The 19,683-nt window shown below is 40.5% G+C and overlaps 1 protein-coding gene across 1 annotated transcript in view; it reads left to right on the top strand.

The window, feature by feature from the left end:
* dab1a (DAB adaptor protein 1a) overlaps positions 1 to 19,683 on the top strand; it is a 378,524-nt gene that overhangs the window by 239,899 nt on the left and 118,942 nt on the right. The window contains exon 3 of the mRNA XM_053613929.1: positions 17,661 to 17,862. Within this exon, the coding sequence (XP_053469904.1) occupies positions 17,796 to 17,862 (67 nt within the window). The 5' untranslated portion in view covers positions 17,661 to 17,795. The remainder of the gene's footprint in view (positions 1 to 17,660; positions 17,863 to 19,683) is intronic.

Raw genomic sequence — 19,683 nt, 5'->3', positions numbered from 1 at the left:
CTTCCTTTTCATCTTCATCTGCCAAGAGTACATACTTTAAGTCAAAAGTTATTCTCGTGAAATGTATCGTTTGCCATGTCTGCTGATGATGTCGCTAACACTACTGTAGTAACCACTTCGATCTAGTGGAATTTGACATAACGAACCCAGACAAGCGGAGTGATACACACAGTGAAACATCCCAGTGTGGTTATACTAAATATAAACACACTTGGAACGTTTCTCGACCAATCAGATTAGTGGACTGGAGCTAACTGGTATATAATATGAATTCATTTGTTGTTTTAATCGTCCCTGCAGAGGCCTTTTTTTTGCTAGGCACAGAGGAGACCAAAGAATATGAAATGTTAATTACCGACAATATTTATATCGAGGACAAACTTTTCTTGGCTCATCAATTATTATAATAAAATTAGGAACCTCATCTAGGCCTACTAAAAGCAAGCTGTTCAGCCTATAATGATAATGAGTTTTTATTGATCACATATACATGTGCACAGTGAAATTCTTTTCTTCTCATACCCCAGTATGTCAGGAAGTTGGGCTGAGAGTGCAGGGTCAGCCATGATACAGTGCCCCTGGAGCAGAGAGGGTTAAGGGCCTTGCTCAAGGGCCCAACAGTGGCAGCTTGGCAGTGCTGGGGCTTGAACCCTCCACCTTCCGATCAATAACCCAGAGCCTTAACCACCAAAAATAAGTATTGAATGTAGCTTTTCAAGAAATGAAAAAAATAAGTGAAGAAAAACACTCTGAAACTGAAAACAGTGAACTCAGTCCCAAAAATCTAACCTGGTCTTCAAATGAAAATTCTTCGTTAACAGTTTTCCAAGCTTTGTTTTCACTAATCATGGTTTATGAACGCGCTGCCAGAGTTTTCGCTTATGCTTAGAAAGGTTAGGTTTACGCTCGCCATTCTGGCACAAACCTCTCGTGTGGGCGGGGCTTAACAGCAATTTACTCTCATTGGCTAGTGAGATTTGGATCGACAGCTCGAGTGTCCAGCTGAGGAGGAAGAGGAGGAGGAGGATGATGATGATGATGATGATGATGATAACCCTCCATGCCGCTCCTGAGAGTTCATCTGGAAACAAAATAGTCATATGAGACCCAAACCTCAAATATTAATTACGAACTAATACACTGACTAAGTAAGTAAGTAAGTAAGTAAGTAATTTTCATTACAAAGTACAAACACTATAACTACACAGAGAACCTCATCCAGAACGCTCTCCAAATTTCACGCCACTGAAGTCTCTATTTCCTGGTCAGGGAGCTGTCGGCATCGTAAACTTGTGGAGCATAAACGAGAACTCTGGCAACGCATTCATAAAGCGTGATTAGTGAAAAGGAAGCTTAGAAAACTGTTACCAAAGATTGCTGTTTATTTGAAGAACATGTTGCGTTTTTGACACTGAGCTCACTGTTTTCAGTTTCAGAGAGTTTTTCTTCTCTCATTGTATATTTGTGTTAATTTCTTGAAAAGTTACGTTCAATACTTTTATCACAAATTTCATTCCATAACCCTTAATATATCTGCAATATATCAGACAACTACTATTGGATATTTATTTGAATCTTTGTCTAAGACTTTTAGTCTAACTTAATCTAGCGGTGTAACTTTTGAACTTAAGGTGCCAACTTTGAACACAGCCCGATACGACTCTTGTTACATAATTGAACAATTTAATAGTTAAAATGATATACTTTGTGTCAGTGCTAATGCTCTGCTTGTCTGATGTGCTTATGTTTATGACCTAAACATCATTATCAACAATCATCATGGAAATAACTTCACATATAATGATAGGACATGATAGCGCTGTACGTCAAACCATTATAGATGGAATTGAATAATCAATAGTGCTCTGTTTAATCTGTTATTTTACATTTTTTGTTCCACATGAGCTACAACTTTAATGGTGCTCAATGGAAAGGTAAATGAGTGACAGGAGGCAGTTTAACAAAGATTTAAATATCTGTCTTTTTTCATCGTTGGCTTTAATGTTGTTGCATCTGCCATGTTGCTCTCTAATGTTAACTACCCCATCTGCTGTGATTGGTCCTAGCCAAAATCGCAAGAGGTATTGGGTAGGAGATCACTATTTAGTCTGTGTCAGTGTGGGCATCACCAAAAAAGCACATTCAAGAGAGCACCCTTTGAGCACTAAAATATACAATATGGCCTTGAGGACTTCAAGGATCACAAGTGCACCATTTGGACTATAGGAAGAGCCAAAATTGAGCATTTAGCAATTTAACTGTACCAAAACAATCAGCAATATTACATTTTCGTGATTTGCTTTGATAAAAAACTTTTGATAAAAGTGTTATTGTCAGTTAATTTTGAGTTTATTGTGCTATTCCAAATTTCATAATGAACATCTTAAAATAAAGCCTGTGAGCCCTCCACCATCCTACCCTACCTCATTCCTCTCATGCTCTCTCTCTCTCTCTCTCCCTCCCTTTTCCTCTCTTTCTTTTCCTCTTCTAAGCCCAGTCGAATGTATTAGAGTCCCATTGTCAGTGCAAGCGTGGAAATTGAAAACAAATCTAAAAGTCTCTGAACGAGTCACCTGATTGATCCCAATTAAAAGCAGCCCTCTACCGATTAGCAGCTTGCACTGAGGCAAAGGTTAAACATTCCACAACTTGGAGTGATAAAATGTCATTTAAACTCACCAATTATCCACACTTTGCGCCCCATAAAATATTTAACCATCTGTTATTGAATACAGATTAGGAGCCAATGGCAGTTGTCTTGAGAGGGCAGGAGTTCCACACATCTATTTATTACTCTAAATCCTTTTTTTCCCTCCAAAGAATAAGAAATGTCCCGCACTCTTGTTTTCTCTGAGTTGGAAAATTGCTTTTACCTAGCTCAGAAGGAACTTCAGGTCTTCTGTGACCGCTTATGTCAGGGGATTTGCAACAAGTTTGGTGTGATTGCAGATTTTCCTATCCAAGAAAAGCACGTTTAAAAATCACTTGGTGGTCTTTTTCATGGGGTCAATTTGATATCATTTACTAATCTTCTTAATCCAAATTGAGCTCGGTGTACCATGACATCAGCTTTCAGTGTGATGCAGAAGCACCGCCATACTGAGCGATTAGCACGTCTTTAACAGTCCTGCAGAAACTCCAAATGATCAGTAAGGGCCCCTGGGGTAGTGTTTTTTTTTTCTTCTCCAGATGTCTTTTTTGTGAGAGACTGGCAGGAAGCGGTTGCGAATGTCTCCATTATTTAGTGAGTTTGGGAAAGCAGAAAAGATGCGCTGTGACAGTGATGCACAGATGTGACTATGGAGTCTCTGCCTCTAGCTTGGGGTCTGGGCGATGGGGAAATGGTGTGGAAAGCAACTCTGAAAGCAACCGATTCGCTAGCAGCTCTTCTGGGAGCCCTAGCTTTGTCATTCTTTTTCAGATTGCATTGTGCAATATGTTTACATCTTCTGAATAATTAATAATGTCATTCCTCTTTATACAGCAGATTCCTCAGGTCCAGAGCACAGGAAGGTCCTATACTATGAGAAGTTACATAATACTTCCTCAGGTTCACTGTTTTGAAAATATATTTTAGGAGAAATTCACTCCAATGTTCTGTAGGTTGTTTAGAGCACAGAGGCATATGCTGTGTGATATCAGGGCTAATTTGACACTGTCTTGGTCTCAAAATGTAAGTCCAGTCATAGATAAGTACCCCAGACAGGGAGCCAAGCTGTTGTCATATGGTATTAATTCCTCCTTCTTGATAATTAGTAAGGGGCATTACAGCTCATTTTACTGAATCAAATCTTTGTAACTATTCATGGAAAGTGCCCATTAAACCAAAATCGTTGTTTCAGAGCTTTATGTATGCACAACAATACAACATTATATTCTAAAAAAATTATATATTAATTCACTAAATAAAGGGTTTTGGAGATATTTTCATGTGAATTTTATAGTTCATCAATTCCAGGATGTATGTATAGTGTATATATACTCAGCAAAAAAAGAAACGTCCTCTCATATTCAACTGCTTTTTTTTCCAGCACATTTCTTAACATGTGTAAATATTTGTATTAACATAAAAACATTCAACAACTGAGACATAAACTGAACAAGTTTCACAGACATTTGACGAACAGAAATGGAATAATGAGTCCCTGAACAAAGTGAGGGTCAATATTAAAAGTAACAATCAGTATCTGGTGGCCTCCAGCTGCTTTAAGTACTACAGTCCGTCTCATCCTCATGGACTGCACCAGATTTGTCAGTTCTTGCTGTGAGACGTTACTCCACTCTTCCAACAAGGCATTTGTAAGTTCTCGATCACGTCTGGAGGACACATGGTTACATGTAATTTTCCACTGCAAGTAGGATCAGCTGTCCTTCCTGTCTCCCTTTAGCACTGTCTTAGGCGTCTTACATTACAGACATTGCAGTTTATTGCTCTGGCCACATCTGCAGTCCTCATGCCTCCCTGCAGCAGGCCTATGGCATGTTCACGCAGGTGAGCAGGAACCCTAGGCATCTTTCTTCTGGTGTTTTTCAGAGTCAGTAGAAAGGTCTCTTTAGTGTCCTAAGTTATTGTAACTGTGACCTTAATTGCCTACCGCCTGTAAACTGTTAGTGTCTTAAGGACTGTTCCACAGGTGCATGTGCAATAACTGTTTATGGTTCATTGAACAAGCATGAACAACATCGTTTAAATCCTTTCTGATATAAAGATCTGTAAAGCTTATTTGGATTTTACAAAATTATCTTTAAAATATAGTCTCCTGAAAAAGGGAGGGATTTTTGTTGAATAAATATATATATATATATATATATATATATATATATATATATATATATATATATATATATATATATATATATACACACACACAGTATATATATATATATATATATATATATATATATATATATATATATATATATATATATATATATATATTTTTTTTCTTCTGTTTAATTCCCGGTGATATTTCCATGGCCTGCTTTAAAACAAGAAATATGAGAAGAAGAAAAATGAGGAATCAAATACTGCTTTCCTTCATGCAGGTGAAAGAAGTGTAAAAAAAAAAAGAACATTAAGTGCGTAGAGTAGAGTCTAATGAAGGAACAGAATAAAAGTAGGGCAGATATCACTAATTAAGGCACATTTATACACAGACAATCTTTTTTCCCTGCTTCTTTTTCTGCTTTGCCTTTTTTTTCCTCACCTCACAAAAGCTGCACGTGAGGAACAGGTGACAAGCAAGTCCAGATTACGTTTAAACTGAAGAGGCACAACTCATCGGTGAGCAGGATTTCCGTCTTTTTTTCACCCTCTCCATCTATAACACTGGATTTTCCTTAAGAAGGATGAGACTTTGATTCTGCCATGGCTCTGTCTCTGCACAAATGAGAGTGAGGGAGAGAAAGAGATGTGAATCAACTCTAATCTCTTTCTCTTCGGTAATCGCTCTCAGAATAACGATTTAAGTTTGTTTTCTCTCTTTGTTTTGATAAATTGGCTACAGGAAGACTGCTAACACACACACATACACACACACACACACACACACACACACACAGGCTCAATTATGATAACCAGATTTAGCCGAGTTCTTCTTTCTGAGCTGGCAAACTTAACCCGTGGACAGCAAGGTCTCGGAACATTGGACGTTCAATTCATACATTGTGAGTACACAACCGTAAACCCATTAATCCCCTATATAAACACAAGGGTGAACAAACACCTAGAGAGCGGTGATGGAGAGATGTTTCTGCCAAGTTGTGCTTTGTTGTGACGTGTGTTAGTGAGCAAACAAGAGCTTCGTGCTAATCCATGCTAGCAGCTGTAGTCTGTCAACCTGAAAACAACACAAGACAGAAACCCTGGCCTCTGCACCATGCACGTTTTTACAGACTCATGAGTCATCTTACATTAAGTTAGATTAGAGTTTACTGGTGGAAAATAGGCAGGAATTTCTAGTTTGCATCTGGTTTGAATGGACATTTTACACCCACGACTAATTACACTAATTACACACATTAATTACGCAATGTACATAATCATAATCATATATAATGACCTCAGATGATGTAATAATTTCCATTGCCTGCTCTGGAAATGCTTAAAGGAATAGTCTACCGTTTTGTTTAATGCAATCTCTATCTACCACATCTGTAACGTACATGCAGTTACCATGGATAATAATTCACAGGCTTTCCTTAACACAAGAGCAGAAAACTGCATTAAGTGATACTCACGTCTAAAGGGTACTTGTTGCGGCAGTCAATAAACATTTATGTGGACGACTTATTTTGGTAAAAAGCTTTCATAAATTATTCAGTGGATGGTGTTTGTAAATAAAGCTTTACATAGTATTAAAGTAAGAGCAGCATGGTGGTTTAGCGGTTAGCACGCTTGCTTCGCACCTCCAGGGTTAGGACTTTGCATGTTTTTCCTGTGCTTCAGGGGTTTCCTCTGGGAACTCCAGTTTCTATCGTTTGCCCCAAGGTCCCTGGGATAGGCTCCAGGCTCCCCCGTGACCCTGTGTAGGATATGTGGTATGGGAAACTGATGGATGGATATTCGAGTAAAACCAGAAGCACATGGTTCTCAACCGAGATTTAAACAGCAGCTAATTTGGGGTTCAAAATAAAGTGCCAGCGTAATAAATTTTGAACAACGTATTAAAACATTTGCAAATCAGACTTTCAGATACAGATACATCTTATTGCTGGTGGTCGGACTGGTGGTAGGGCCGGTGGTAGGGCCGGGGTAGGACCGGTGCGGTGATAGGACTGGTGGTAACACTGGTGGCAGGACTGGTGGTAGCGCTGGTGGTAGGGCTGGGGTAGGACTGGTGGTAGGACTGGTGGTAGGACCGGTGGTGGGACCGGTGGTAGGACCGGTGGTAGAACTGGTGGTAGCACTGGTGGTAGGACTGGTGGTAGGACCGGTGGTATGACTGGTGGTAGAACTGGTGGTAGGACCAGTAAAGAAAATGTGCAAATTGTGGAAAGAAGAATTTGGCAAATGTTGATGCAAAACAAGTGTCAAAACAAACAAACAAAAATCTATTTACAGTCATTAACTGTAAAGATAAAGCTCTGAAACAGTGGCCTTGGTGTGGAAAAAGTCTTTTTAGCAATTTTAAGTTTTTTAAAAAATGGTAAAGTGGTAAAAGCCAGCACTTTTGGTTACAGAGGATAAGGTTATGGTTAGGTGTAGGGAATACATTCATTAGCTAATTAATATTAGCTAGTACTGCAACTCTCGGGCCTCTCAGCCAGCTCCATCAAACCCCTTCAAATGATTCAGAATGCAGCAGCACACCTAGTTTTCAACCAGCCCAAAAGAACCCATATCACACCCCTCTTCATCTCCCTCCACTGGCTTCCTGTAGCCACCCGCATCAAATTCAAGGCCTTTGCATCTCGTGTACAAGACCTATCTGGAACAGCACCCTCCTACCTCAACTCTCTCCTTGAGGTTTACGGTCCCTCACGCAATCTGCGATCAATTAACGATCGATGCTTAGTAGTACCTACGTATCGTGGCTCAAGGTCCCTTTCCAGAACCTTCACACTAACCGTCCCTCAGTGGTGGAATGAACTTCCAAGCTCAATCCGGACCACAGAATCTGTCACTATCTTCAAAAAACAGCTAAAGACCCACCTCTTCCACGAATACCTAACTAACCCCTAAAATTCCAACCCCCACATTATTAAAAACAAACAACAACAACAAAAAAAAGTACTCTGGCTCATACGCCTCTACTCTGCGCACTCTGCTTCTCTAGAACTCAATTAAAGATATTGTATGGTAACACTACTTGTATTGTTCTCTGCTTTATATATCGCTTTGCTTGTATTTCCTAATCTGTAAGTCGCTTTGGATAAAAGCATCTGCTAAATGAATAAATGTAAATGTAAATGTCAGTAAAACACAAAAGTGTGTTTGTGTGTGTGTGTGTGTGTGTGTGTGTGTGTGTGTGTGTGAGTGGTGAATGAGAGGTTCTGCATTTGTACATCATAGTGCATCATTAGAGATGAACAAGGCCACCATAAAAGCAACTCAGGCATTCTCGATCCAGCACTGGAGCCATCATCAAAGATATTTTAGTCAGCTAGATATATTTAACTGAGAAAAACACGGGCATATAGCCATCAGGACATGATGCACTTAGTCAGAAAACATGTACAGACTACCTGGGGAACACTTGAAAGCCAAACAGAATGTGATGGAGGAAAAGTGAAGGCAGAAGGAAGAAGAAGAAAAAGCAAAACAAGAGTGGGGGTTAAGTGGTCTTATCAGCTCCTACTGATGATGCCATAGTGATAGCGCAGTGATGAGCCAGCTGGGATATGTCTGTAATATCAAAAGGGCAACAGGGAGAATAATTGACAGGCCATGGTGGTGAATGACAGTTTACACATGTGTGTTAAGTGGGATGTCAGTCTGAGAGGGAATAATGAGTGTGAAAAGACATGTTAGCAGGACCCCTCTGATCATACGCTGTAAGGTTCCAGGTGCGCTGAACACTAAAGCTCATCATTATTCAGATACTCCCTCCATTCTTCCATCGCTCTCTCCTTTCTTCTTTCAGTCCTGCTTTGTGTAAAGTGACACTGCATGCAGTAACGGAGCGTTTTTTAGCTGAAACAGGGTACTTCGATTGGGATTACTGCAGTGGAGTCTGTGTTCTCGCCTACAGTCAGAGTAGTGTAATTAATTTTTCATCATGTATATCTGCAGCTTAATGAAAAGCTGTTTAGCTGTTTATGGTTAAAAATCTCTGGAAGTGGGTGCTGTGTGTTATTAAAAAACGAATTTCCAAGCCACATAGAGGACTGTAAGCGTATACAGAATAAAACGCAGTATACAGAATGGAAAAAGGAGATGAAATGCAGAGGGAGTATAAAGTACATATGATATACATAGGACAAGATGGAAGTTCAAGGGCAACAAGAGGACAAAAAAAAAGACAAAAATAAAGTACAAAGGGTACCGGATGGAAAAAATGAAATAGAGAGGGGATACTGAGAGGAAGAAGAAATACAAAGTCTGTAGAGAGGACAAAAAGGAAGTACAAAGGGTTTCTGGGGGGGTTGGGGGGGTTACAGAGCGAAATACAGTGGGTATGGAGAGAACAAAAAGACAATACAGAGAGTATCGTTGCATCTCAAAAAATTTGAATGTCGTGGAAAAGTTCTTTTGTTCCCCCCGTAATTTAATTCAAAAAGTGGATCTTTCATATATTGTAGATTCATTACACTTAAAGTGAAATATTTTGAGTGTTTTTTTGTTTTAATCTTGATTATTACGGCTTACAGCTCATGGAAATGAAAAATCCAGTATCTCAAAATATTCAAATAAAGAATATGTTAGCAGACCTCCGTGTCAGACCTCCATGCTTTTGGCCCAGGTGAGTGCCGAAGTGTTCCCCAGTGGTCGCTGTCCTCTTTGAGCTAGCCGATATCATAAGCTCTGACACTGCCATCTGGAGCGTGGGGACTCTGTAACAGGTGCTAGACTCTCACATACTCCCATCGAGTCATGCCAAGACCCTGTATGCCCCCTCAACAGTAACTCCAAATTACCATTTCAACAGCCAAGCCCTCCCTAGGACTCACTACACTGAACCTCACACACAGATACACACACTTCTCTCAGACAAGGTCACACAGGATTGGGCATACTTGTTTGTGTTGTTTACCTGCTGGGCAGATACCATCACGCTACTGTGTTGGAACAGCAGGTCAGCTTTCGCTCAATAGAGCTGACACTGACCTACTGGGAGGTTCAAGCAAAACAAAAGGAATGGTTTATTAAAGGAAGAGAGATGATAGATAGATGTTAAAAAGATCGAGAGATGATACATTATGTATGGGAGAGAGAAGTAGACGTATAAGGGGAGAGAAAACAAAGGAAATATGCCAGCAGGGAACCTAAAGCAGCTATCCATGTCCAAACTTGAACAATAAGATTGAATTTCCATTCATTTCCCTCGGTTCTTCTAGGGGTATTATGGGAAAATTGTGTATATGGGAAATATTTTTTGCCTGCGTTAGTTCGTGCCTAGAAATTATAAATTGTGTATCCAGAAACAAGAAAGAATTAAAGAAAACATAACATCCTACACATCTATGGGAACCAAACAAGACATTGCTTACACACACACACACACACACACACACACACACACACATACAGACATACAGTACGGCTCAACCCATTTATTACAGCAATGGCCTGTACAAATCCGAGGTGCTTTGTTTCATAATGAAATGTCTAGAGGCAATAGCATCATTAGAAGTGCATAAGCCTTTTGGACACCCTCGTGCATCATAGATGCACCTCTGAGACCAGTGTAATTCTACTGCGAGAATTTCTGTATGGGATAAAAACACATATCATCATTATTTAGGACTCATGCTGCTCAAACGTGCAGGAGAGCTAATCTAGTCGGCCAGTTGACAGACACAAAGCACAAACGAGAGATATGGCTCACAGAAGGAGAGGGAGTGGGAAAAACTAGGAACAAATTCATGTTTAAGTACTGTAGGACAAACTCCAAACCCCAAAGCCATCTTTCTGTTTCTCCTTTTTTTGTGTCTCTTCTTTATCGTCTATCGTTATCTTAGCTCTCTCTCTCTCTCTCGCTTTCCCACGTTCAGACTATGATTCTGCTCTCATCTCTCATTTTCTATTTCTTTTTCTGCTTAATGGGTTAGTAGGCTTTTGAGTTTATTAGCTTTGACCTAAATGAGAAGAGACAATCGGTGATGGGAGAGATAGTGGGAGAGATGGGAACAAATTGGAGCAGACTGAGAGGCATCGTGACCCACATAGCAGACTGTATTAAGGTGCTCTTTGACAATCACATGTACGCACACATGCAGGAGAAATATACATGAAATTGAAGATAGTACATTAGATCTGTGTGATGTAGTCTGAAAATTCTTCACACTTCTTAATATTGTTTTAATAAGGTTTAATATTGTTTGTGTGTGTGATATGTATAAATATATCAATAAATACAGTATATAGAGTACCTTTACATTCCATAATAAATATTAAATGATATTATTCTAAATATCTGTAGGTCTGAACGTCAGACCAGGTGACGTTTTTCCAGTTTCAGTGAGACTGTGCTAACTATAACCTCAGATTCCTGTTTTTTTGGCTGATATTAGTGGAACCCAGTATGGTCTTGGTCTGTAGTTGTAGCCCATCCACCTAAGGGTTTGATGTGTTGCATGTTCTGAGATGCTTTTCCTCTCGCCGTGGTTATAAAGAGTGCTTTTTTGAATTACTGTAGCCTGTTAGCTCAAACCAGTCTAGCCATTCTCCTCTGATCTTTCTCATCAACTTGGTGTTTTCAACTGCAGAACTGGCACTCACTGGATGTTTTTGCTGTTGTTGTTATTGTTGTTCCTCAGCATTATGTGTAAAATCCAGAGCAGTGGTCACCAACCCTGTTCCTGGAGATCTACCTTCCTGAAGACTTTAGCTCCAACCATAATCGTGCCCACCCTGACAAAGAAGAAGTTCTTGATCAACTAAAGCAGGTGTGTTAGATTTTGGTTGGAGATGAAACCTGTAGGAAGGTAGATCTCAAGGAAGAGGCTTGGTGATCTAGAGACTGCTGGGGATCAGCAGTATTTAAACCAGCCTATCTAGCACCAATGGTTAAATTCACTGAGATCACATTTTTCCCCATTCTGATGTTTGATGTGAACATTAACTGGAGCTCTTGACCTGTATCTGCATGCTGCTATACACTGAGCTGCTGTCACATGATTGCCTGATTAGATAATTGCAGGAAGGTGCAAGTGTACCAGTGAGTGTATATTTTTGAACAACTCTCTTCTAACTTAGAAGGTACCGTGTACCAACTTATATGCTGTATCTCTAAACTGCAAAACTTGACTTGCATGTTCTTGCATGTCTCCTAAAAATGTTTGATATATTCCCTGCACGTGCACCAATCAGCAAAGTGAACAACAATACAGCACAGATGGTGAGGGGAAAGAGAACAATGCCTGTCATGTCTTGTCATGCAGTGATGGGGAGTGTGTGTATGTGTGTGTGTGTGTGTGTGTGTGTGTGTGCGTGTGCGTGTGTGTGCTTTTGTGTGTTGCTATTTCAGTGTACTACTATGGAAAACAAGAGAATGGATATCCTGTTTATAGAAACAGCTATACTGATTGAGAGCATCCACGTGCCTGTTTAAGCACATCTATGAAAGTGCTTGGAACGCTGAATACATACGCTTAAACGTTGCATTAAATCGCATCATCTCTTCTTAGAGCAGGCTTTTGGAGTTAGTGCATAGATGCAGGACGCTCAGTATAGTAGCCCGGCCGCAGATACAGGCAGGGGAGTGAGCATCAACACAGGCTTAAGCAACTGGCCACAGTGCCCAGTGCTTCTGGCACCGTCTTCCCGTTGGTGCTTGGTGATTTATGGGGATTAAGTGTGTTTGCTGGCAGCGTACTACTCGCGTCCATCCAATTTAATGCCTGCTCCCTCTCCTCTTGCTCTTGCTTTTCCTCCTTCCCAAGTTTCCACCGTCTGCTACACTTCCTCTTCAAGTTCTGGCACAGTGAATGATATCTGTAACATTGAGCATTGGCATCATCAGCTTTTTTTTGTAGGACTCCAATCACTCCCAAAGGGCTCTTTTCAGAGTTGGGCTACGTGACAACATGCTGCTTTTAGTTTAAGAAAGTTGTCGTGACATTACAGAGCGTGTCCCAAGCCCTTGTTGGTGTCATTTTGGATTTCGTTGCAGTTTAAACTTGGTGTCAGTTCTAAAAGTGTAGCCCAATTGACACAAATTAGGTATTTTATTCTTCCTTATTTTAATTGCGTCATTATTTATTAGCCTCTTCACCCATGCATCCACCCACTCACTATTTCTAATCGCAGTCATGACATGCGGTCCGTATTTCTAACACAGAAGCCATGCTATTCTTTAACCATTTAACCAAAGTGACAGGGTTAATTACTGTATCCGCTGCATGGTGCACTCTGCTTGCATTTTGTTTCGTATGCAAAATGCAAATTTGTTAATAGTGTAATTACTGTGGAAATAGATGATTAAATTAAGCTCTCTTCCTCTGATTGATGTTCACAAGGAAGGAGCTTCCTGCTAATATCAGGACAGGAAAAAAGGCATATATATCTGTCTTCTTTAACTATGCAAACATGTTAATTCAAGATTGGGGATTTTGCTGATTACAAGTAAACAGGCCCAGTCTCCTGTGGCAAAGGCTGGTTGTTGTGTGTATCCCATATTCAGGCTGGTAGCAGGAAAATATCTGACCTTAAGAGATAGCCGCAGCTAAGCGGCATCATTGGGACAAAACTAATGACATGTTATCTCCTCTCAGAAATCAGATAGTGTCTAGCGTCCTCGGCAGAGCTGTGGTCAAGTTATAAAGATGAGGAATGCGTCAAGACAGGAAAACAGCAAAAGCGATGTTGGTTTCTGTTTTGCAGGCATGGGGGAGGCATTAGTCATTGGTGTCTCAGACAGTGTAAAGCCAGACACTTGTGCCTTTGCCTGCTCTCTTCCCTCTGTCTCAGAATATGTGGCATGTCCCGGAGGAGACCTTAGCCTAGATTTTCAAAATAGTTCTTTCTCGCCTCAGGAGAGAACAATTAGTATAGCTGAATGTCTGGTGGAGTTGGTGCGTGTGTGTGCATGTGTGGGTAAGCAGGGTCATGGATTCCCTTGAAAGATTGATTTAGTCTATTTGTAGACTAATACTTTAGCTTAGGTTGTACTTTTACTTCCAGTGGCGTGCAAGGGGGCGTCCATCACAAAGCCTACATTCCTCCTGAAAGGTTTTTGGTGACAAAAAGTGCCATTTGGTTGCTAACCTGTCATTTCATTGCCTCACATTTACAGCAAGCCACAGCAAAAGGAGAATGGATTGTCACATTGACAGGAATCGGCATCAATTACATCATGGGGGCGAGTAAGGCAGCTCTTTAGCATCTGACCTAAGAAATAGTGCCTATAGCTAAATCAAGTGAAAAACACTCCTTAGTTTAGTTTAGTTCATATATCTCTATCACAGTGATATTCTATCAGACTTGCATATTGTGGAATTTGTCTATCATTAGGAATAAATTTCATGCACAGATGTGTAGACACTGTTCTAAATGTCTAACGGCTTTTACAATTGGCCGAATACTTGAGCCTTCACTCAGGACTGATTCTTGCCTGGGGAAGGGGCTCTTAATTGCACGTTTGCATCCACATTGAAGAATTCCTTTTGACTGAGCAGTTTGTGCACACAGGTCTGTAAAATGGTAGGCACTACTCCTATTTTTTCCTGTGGTACCAGCACTCAAGCGGTGAAGAGCTTTTTGGATGTGTGGCATCATGCATTGTGCAGGAATACCTGCAAATGAGAATCTGTTCTCGTAATAGAGGATTTTTAGCCATGCAGACTGGCAGGAGACATTCATTTTTTACAGTGCTCTCAGTGCAAGCACTCATACCACAAACGTGAGCTAATTACAGCACTCCCGTTATATGAAAATCGGGTTTTGTATATATGTGGACCACAGCAAGGTTTGGTGAAAGTGAACCCCAGACCACGATTTTCAAGAGGACCTTTGATTGTTTCTGGACTCAAAAAATGTGCATCACCAATTGAGGCTCAAATGACCCAGTGTCCAGAAACAAATGCAAACATGAAAATGGCCTAGGAATGCATTGTATAGAGTTATCTAGTTGTGTGTATGCTTGGAGGATCCCTGAAGGATCAGACCACAGTACATCGTATCATGAAAAATGGTTCCATGTAGTATGATAAAGGGTTCTTCAGTTTGTCCCTCTGAGAAATCCAAGTCAATCAAGTCAAGTGGCTTTTATTATCATTTCAGCCATATACAGCTGGTACAGTACACAGTGAAATGAAACAATGTTCCTCCAGGACCACGGTGCTACATAAAACAACACACTAACCACATGAGACGACACGGAACTACATAAGATCTGCAAACATGTGCAAACAACACAGGACAGTACAGTCCTACTGAAACAGGACAATAGGCACAGTAAGTGACAGTGTAGTGCTGACCAGTACACAGTTTTAGTATGGAAGTGTCTGATATAACAGGTAGTGCTTCCTTTCAGAAACAGAGGTTTATAGAGGTTTTTACTGTTAAAGATGGTCTGAACTGCTCTTTTATTGATTGCAGATGCTGGTCTATAGAGCAGCAACGACATTTTTGTCCCATTTCTGACCCGATAGTGTTCTAGTTTTTGAAAAGATACTGTACCTAATGCTCAGGATCTTTTCCCTGGAACTGGAAGTACATCTGAGCCTGCTGCTCCCTCATTACCTCAAGTTTACCAAGGGTAACTAAAAAGCAAGAACCCTGGCTTCAGTTTTCAGTGGAATCCTCTGCTCTGGTGCATGGCTGTACTTACTGTACCAGTGTCCTTGCTAAGGACAGTATACATTCTCAGACAAATTTATACCTCACGTTGTTTGAAAGGATTCTGCTTGAAACCTTTTCTGAAAGAGAAATTCTATGTTGTAAGGTTCAACATAGAATGTCAAAGGGTCCTCCTGTGGTACAAACCAAAGACCTGTCAAGTAACCGTTTCATTCTGAGAATAAAAGAGAAACATCTTGCTTATTTGAAAATCTTTATAATCAGGACTTTTCAGCTTAAACTACAAAAAAATTCCTACAAAAATATTCCATTGATCCATCTTAAAACTTAATTACTTAGTATGGCTCAGAACCAAAAACCAGGAGAATCTAACAGTGACAGTTGTACTAAAAGACATACATAGCACCCCCCCCCCCCCCCCTTCTCTCTTGGTCACCTCAACCTCTCTCTCACTGTCTGTGTTTGTCTCTCAGAGAGATAATGGCAGTAATTGGATGGACTTGCAGGCTCTCGGTGTGTTTCTCACAGATAAAGAGTGCTGTGTGATTCCCTGGTGCTAGGCTACACGCTCTCTCCATTTGGAATTAAATGCTCTCCACACAATAAGAGGCACGTGGCCAGGCAGTGGCTCTGTCTCAGGCCTCCGGGTTCCAGCTCTGGCTATGAAATGGCTGTGTAAATCCTCTCTGCTCCGGCTTACACCACAGCACTTCTCCAAACTGCTGGAAGGAGCTCTAAATCTTAGTCCCGGATTTGTGAGGACTTTCCTTTCGAGGTGCAGCTCCCTGCTATATTGTGTTTGGGATTTAACTTTTGTAAAACAAAATGAGATAATTCCTCTCCTTGCCTAGAACTAATTATCTGGATCATTTCCAGAAACGCTCAACAAGATTGCAAATAAAACTACAAACACACAAACAAACAAACAAAAAACCTGCTTGAATATGAGTAAATAATTTTTTTTAACTGGTTGCATAATGGTAGCTCTTTGCTCATCATCAGAGTGGTGTAGTGCTGCAAGGCAAGCAGGCTGCTATATGCTAGTCCCTGAGCTTTTCCTCATATTCTGCTTGGTATGTAGCAAGGCTTCTGATCTGTCATTTTACAGAAATGCCACCGTGCCAGTGAGACCAATTAGAACATGAAAGGTGACGCTTGCTGCCCAAGTGGTACCAGGAGTCGGCTGAATTGGTGTAGGAGTGAGGGAGTGGGGGCTTAGTGGAGGTGTATCTGAAAGAGCGTTTGGCTCCACATTCTAGTGCACTAATGACAAATGAGGAAGTTAAGCATGAAGCAGAACAGAGCAAAGTTTTACATAGTCTAGTTCTGACTGTGCCTTTCAGTCTTGCATATACCTGTATGGATACGGACCTACACCACAGGCTCCCAACTTTAGTCCTGGAGAACCCTCTGCCCTCCACTTGCCTTGCCCCTCCACAGTTGGTGGTTCGATTCCCCCCAACCTGTGATTCCAGGGTTTTCCTCGGGTATTCTGGTTTCCTCCCTCAGTCCAAAGACATAAGGTGTAGGCTGATTGGCGTCTCTAAATTGTCCGTAGTGTGTGTATGTGTGTATGATTATGCCCTGAGATGGGTTGGCACCCTGTCCTAGGTGTCCCCTGCACTATGCCCTGAGTCCCCTGAGATAGGCTCTAGGCTTCCTGCGACCCTGTGTAGGATAAGCAGTAGAGAAAATAGATGGATGGATGGATGGCTGGGATGTGTAAGGGAGTATGGGAACAAAACTGTCACACTTATATTCTACTGATCTTCTCAAGATCTCTCTGAAACCCTTAAGGTCCTTAAGAGTACTTTATGGGTACTTTTTCTTTCTTTAAGATACAAACATGGAAATGTACCTGCAAAGGTACAATAGTGGCCCATAATGATTGATGTTCCCCTACAATTATATTAGGTAGAAAAGATATACCCTTGACGGTACCACACCAGTAACACTATCACCAGTTTAGAACCTGTTTTTCCTGAGAGGGCACAAGTCAACAACCTTTTTCAATAAAATGTTTCAGTCAACTGGTGCCTTTAGTTTTTGCGTGTTTGCCAGTCCTGATCTAATAGTCTGAAAAGTCATTGGTGTGATGGTTTGGGGGTTAGGACATTTCGAATTACAAGCATACATTCCTAAAATGCAGTTATCTCATTTATATATCTTCCAAGGCATGCTAATCAATTAAAATTATCATTGTAATGACATTTTCCCACAGAGGTCCTTTAAATGTTTTCATGTTTTGTGTGTGCAGCTACTGCAAGGAGAACTCGAGATGCAGCGTCGAGGCTAGAGGCAGCGGCCAAGTGAGCGTGAGGCAGTGGGGAAGCCCCTCTGGATGAGCCAGCCACAGGCACCCAGCCGCACAGTAAAGGAATAACCACTTAATATGTCAACAGAGGCCGAGCTCCAGCCTGCTGCCAGACCCAGTGTCAAAAAGGATTCCAAGAGGAGAGGTACGAAGCTGGCAGGTGTACAGTAGGTGTACACATACACACTCTTTGTATGTGTATATACACTTGCTGAATAATATTAACACATAAATAATCACTTAAAAAGCTCACAATGGTTATTTCTTTCTGAAACGTGAGATATAGATGCAGACATGGTGTTGGCGGTTGTTCAGTGGGTGCCATTCTGCAGTGCTATATCTCAGTACCAATATACACACGTTCATATAACAATCATATCAAAACACATGGTGAATTTAGTGATATATATACCCACAAGTCAAATATGGTTGAGATGCTCCTGTATTTAAATATTGTGTAGTTCAGTGGTTCTCGAATTGGTGTCCGGTGACCAGCAGGGGTACATTAAACATAACCAAGAGACCCTTGATTTTATTTTATTATTATTATTATTATTATTATTATTATTATTATTATTATTATTTTTACAGTGGTGGAAATCACAATTAATTTTTCAGAATTCATTTCTAAAAAAAATGATAATTAAAAAAAAATATTATCCAATTAGACTAGATACTAGAATTTAATGGGTTTCAATGGGTAATCCAATCCTCAATAACTCAAAAAGCAAGTTTTATAATAAAAAAAGCTCTATGGCTCCATTAAATAGCCCAAATATCATTGTATGTATCTAAATAATGAACCTAATATTTGAATCGTTCGATGGTTCTCATAAATATGTGTACTGAGGGAATCCATGGAGTTCATTTTACATTTAGGTGTCCTTAGCTGCAAAAAATTTGAGGAACCCTGATATATTGATATACTGACTACTGATATATGTACTGCTTGTTGTCTACATGCACATTCAGCAAGATTGAAAGCTCTGCTTTGGCTCTTTTCCAGTTTATGTAATAGCCAGTTATGTAAAATGGAGTTTATGTATGGTTTATCTAGTAGCATTTACAGCATTTGGCAGATGCCCTTATCCAGAGTGACTTATATTTATCTCATTTATACAACTGAGCATTTGAGGGTTAAGGGCCTTGCTCAAGGGCCCAACAGTAGTAGCTTGGCAGTGCTGGGACTTGAACTCCTGACAGTAACCCAGAGCCTTTAACCGCTGAGCCACCACTGCCCCTTAGAAATACCTTGTAAAGCTTAGCTAAGCCACATGCCAGCATAGTAGGTCGTAAGTTATCCAAGCTAACATTTTGTCAAGACTCTCAGTGTTGAAAAATTGAAACAATGCAGAAAAAACATTATCTGTAACTGCATGGTGACCACTGTTTTATGAATTTAGCACACTTTGTGGTTGTTAATTAGCATAATTTCTTTTTCCATCAGATTTGGGTGGCTGTGGCTCAGGTGGTAGAGCGGGTTATCCATTAATCGTAGGGTTGGTGGTTCAATTCCCGGCCCACGTGACTCCACACGCCGAAGTGTCCTTGGGCACTGAAACCCAAGTTGCTCCTGATGGCAAGCTAGCGCCTTGCATGGCAGCTCTGCTACCATTGGTGTATGAGTGTGTGGCTGAATGAGAACCAGTGTAAAGAGTTTTGTAGAACCGCTAAGGTTAAAAAGTGTTATATAAGTGCAGACCATTTACCATTTAGCATTTTTAGTTTGTCTGTTTAAAGGAACCATTTGAGATACTATGTAAAACCCTACAACGGAGGGTCTCCTATCAGAAAAGTTGACGCTATAGAAAGCTAGAACTGTAACCGCACACACAAACAAAACACTTGACTGATCCATTTTTCTGAGTGCACATAGTGCCCTTGCAGTACTCAATTGCTCAATTACTCAAATGTTATTCCAAACATACAGTGCATATTATTCTAATATATTTTTAATAATGCAATA

This window comes from Ictalurus furcatus, chromosome 25 (assembly GCF_023375685.1).
Source record: "Ictalurus furcatus strain D&B chromosome 25, Billie_1.0, whole genome shotgun sequence".
NCBI classification, from domain to species: Eukaryota; Metazoa; Chordata; class Actinopteri; order Siluriformes; family Ictaluridae; genus Ictalurus; species Ictalurus furcatus.
This window is presented reverse-complemented; position numbering and strand designations above follow the sequence as displayed.